This window comes from Rhamphochromis longiceps, linkage group LG5, assembly GCF_057381845.1.
Source record: "Rhamphochromis longiceps isolate RC_006_pf linkage group LG5, R_longiceps_female_GT1.1, whole genome shotgun sequence".
Classification (NCBI taxonomy): Eukaryota; Metazoa; Chordata; class Actinopteri; order Cichliformes; family Cichlidae; genus Rhamphochromis; species Rhamphochromis longiceps.
The window spans coordinates 38,914,520-38,917,341 of record NC_140561.1 but is presented as its reverse complement, the minus strand read 5'-3'; the positions used below and the strand labels follow the sequence as shown (position 1 = coordinate 38,917,341).

Genomic DNA, 2,822 nt, shown 5'->3' with positions numbered 1-2,822 from the left:
GAACCGTGAATTTTGTGTATCGTTGCACCCCTAGTAGTTAGAGCTGTTTCTAGTATTAAATTGTCATGGCTTCAGTTTTTTGACTTATTAGAGATTTAACTGAAAACCACATCAGGTAATTCTCTGTGGTAAATGAAACACCCTCTGTTAGTCTTTAGTATTTATAGTACTCAAAAAATCAGGATGAATGTACTGTAGAAATTAAAAATTAGTTTACAGATATTAGTATTGCATGGAATTAATTTTCCATGGTAAACCTGAATTTCAATATATAGATGGATAGATGGATGGATAGGTTTTAAAGTCATAATAAATATTATTCGTGCACAGAAACAATATTTGAAACATTTTCTTTATTCTGCATTGAGAGCAAACACTGACAGAGGCATAGCTTACACACTTACAGTGTGCTGATGCAAAGCTTTGTGTAAGATTTAACTTTTTCCCCCCTGGAGAATCCTCCTGAACCAGTTAAGGTATTTTGAGATATCTGTATAGACATTGGGGACATCCGGATAGTCACACTGTCCCAAGTTTTCACCAATTGCCTTGTTGAAAGAAACAATACCGACAGCCATTCCCTTGCAGACCAGAGGGCCACCAGAATCACCCTGTAAGGAGGAAGTATTTACTTTGTTCATGTGATACTTAATGCAGAGTGCTCATATATTTCTCAACCACAGAGCAGTTAGCAAGAATTTTTAAGGAAAGGACAGAAAACATACCTGACAGAATCCTTTATTTGTGTTGTATCCACCTGCACAGATAACATTGGGAGGAAGATTGTATCCAGGAAACTTTTGAGCCCAAGCATTCTGGCAGACTTGTGGGCCGATGACAGACACATCCACCACTCTCAGGTCGTCAACAACACTACCGTAAGTGTTTGTCTTACCCCATCCAGCCACTTGGCACTTCTCATTTTCATTTAATGTCATTTCACGGAAGGGAAGTCGAATGAATTGAATTGTCTTGCTTGGTTGGACAGGTCTAGACAGCTAGAGGCACAGAAATAAAGAGTAAAGATTAAAAATAAGTGAAAACATGTAACAGCAACACCTATCAATTATCTTTTTTTTAAGTAAGCACTTTTCCCCTCAATTAGAAATTTGTTTTTCAATAAGTGCATTGTAAATTCAAACACTCAAAAATATAAAACTTCCTGTGTGGTGTGAGAAAACAAAAAGATAAAAACCTTACTTTTAAAAGCATGATGTCGTATCCAGAGTCAACATTCTGAAAATATGGGTGTTTGTATTTCTCAGCAATCTGTATCACAAGCTTATCAGCACTCCTCAGATGGTGGTTACCAAGGACTACGTACCAAGGATTCCTGAATAAAATATAATAATGAGATCATCAGTAGATTTTCTGCAGTTACATAAACAACATGATGAAAATATTAATACATTTTTATAGTTAAATTCAATTTTATGTATTTACTGAATTTATTCAAAAAATGTTATGGTTTTAGTTTGTAAGGGAAGAACTTAAATAATTATTATTACATTATACAGTACTAAATATACATGTCATATATATATATATATATATATATATATATATATATATATATATATATATATATATATGTGTGTATATATATATATATATATATATGTGTATATATATATATATATATATATATATGTGTGTATATATATATATATATATATATATATATGTGTATATATATATATATATATATATATATATGTGTATATATATATATATATGTGTGTATATATATATATATATGTGTGTATATATATATATATATGTGTATATATATATATATGTGTATATATATATATATATATATGTGTATATGTGTGTATATATATATATATATATATATATATATATATATATATATATATATATAAATAAAAAAAAAAAAGCTGGATAGCGTAGTGGTTAGACTACATTGGAACAGAGGATCGCAAGTTCGATTCCTGCCTGGGGCGTCTGTATCCAGTAAGGGTCCTAAGGCTAGACCCCCTATGCTAAGCAAGCCTACCGCAGGCATGCCGGCTCGGACGTCGCCCGGATGTATATATGTCATATATATATATATATATCGTCATATATATGTCATATATATATATGTCATATATGTAGAGAGAGAATTTATATATATAAGAAATTTCCTTGGAGGAAAGATTACTTACAGGTCACAGTGTGCAGCAGTCATTACAAGGTTCTCAGACACAAGAAATCCTCCACAAATATGGGACCCTCTGTAATCCAGCACTGATGCCATATACAGCATTTCGTTGTCTGGGGCTATTTGCCCATTTATAATTTCACTTCCGAGGACTAATAGCATTAGGAGGAAACAAAATTAATAAAAATTATTTAAAAAATATTAATATTCCACACAAGTATTCATGGTGCAACTTACCATTTTGCCTGAGGAATGTCAGCGCATAAATGACCACAAATGACTGCAGAGCAAACATCTTGGTGGTGAAATGCTCGATCTGTTATGTTGAGGCCGACGGGTCAGTCCTTTTAAGCAGTTTGTACCAACTAACATCTGACTTTTAACCACTTCCTGTGAGTAACATGTTTTTGAAATTTTCCACAGCAAATACTTCACTATCACCATCTGTTATATGTGCACCCATTTCTCATTAACAGTATTGAATTTCAAACAAACTACAGCTAAATCTTCTGCTTACTGAGAAATGCTCCCTTTGCTTTTCTTTGGGTGCACAAGATGCTTTAGCTTGGAACTAGAAAAACCAAAATCAAAGTGAAGGGCTCAAATAGATACTTGAGGATTTTCACTTTTGTTTTATTTTATTTTGCAGTTATTC

At 32.4% G+C, this 2,822-nt stretch overlaps 1 protein-coding gene across 1 annotated transcript; it reads right to left on the bottom strand.

Moving 5' to 3' along the window:
- Nucleotides 1-373: 373 nt before the first annotated feature.
- On the bottom strand, nucleotides 374-2,474 carry LOC146670599 (granzyme B-like). The gene is made up of 5 exons (XM_085408051.1): nucleotides 2,405-2,474; nucleotides 2,172-2,319; nucleotides 1,201-1,333; nucleotides 726-998; nucleotides 374-611 (listed from the first exon to the last, which is right to left on the bottom strand). The coding sequence occupies exons 1-5, from the start codon at nucleotides 2,460-2,462 to the stop codon at nucleotides 435-437; spliced, it is 789 nt and encodes a 262-aa protein (XP_085264177.1). The 5' UTR covers nucleotides 2,463-2,474; the 3' UTR covers nucleotides 374-434.
- Nucleotides 2,475-2,822: the final 348 nt, after the last annotated feature.

Excerpts from the sequence above, each read along its gene's own strand:
- LOC146670599 (XM_085408051.1), bottom strand. The coding sequence starts at position 2,462 with ATGTTTGCTCTGCAGTCATTTGTGGTCATTTATGCGCTGACATTCCTC. Across the intron at positions 1,334-2,171 it reads ACTGCTGCACACTGTGACCT|GAATCCTTGGTACGTAGTCC; the intron begins GTAAGTAATCTT and ends TATTTTATTCAG. Across the intron at positions 999-1,200 it reads ACGACATCATGCTTTTAAAA|CTGTCTAGACCTGTCCAACC; the intron begins GTAAGGTTTTTA and ends CTGTGCCTCTAG.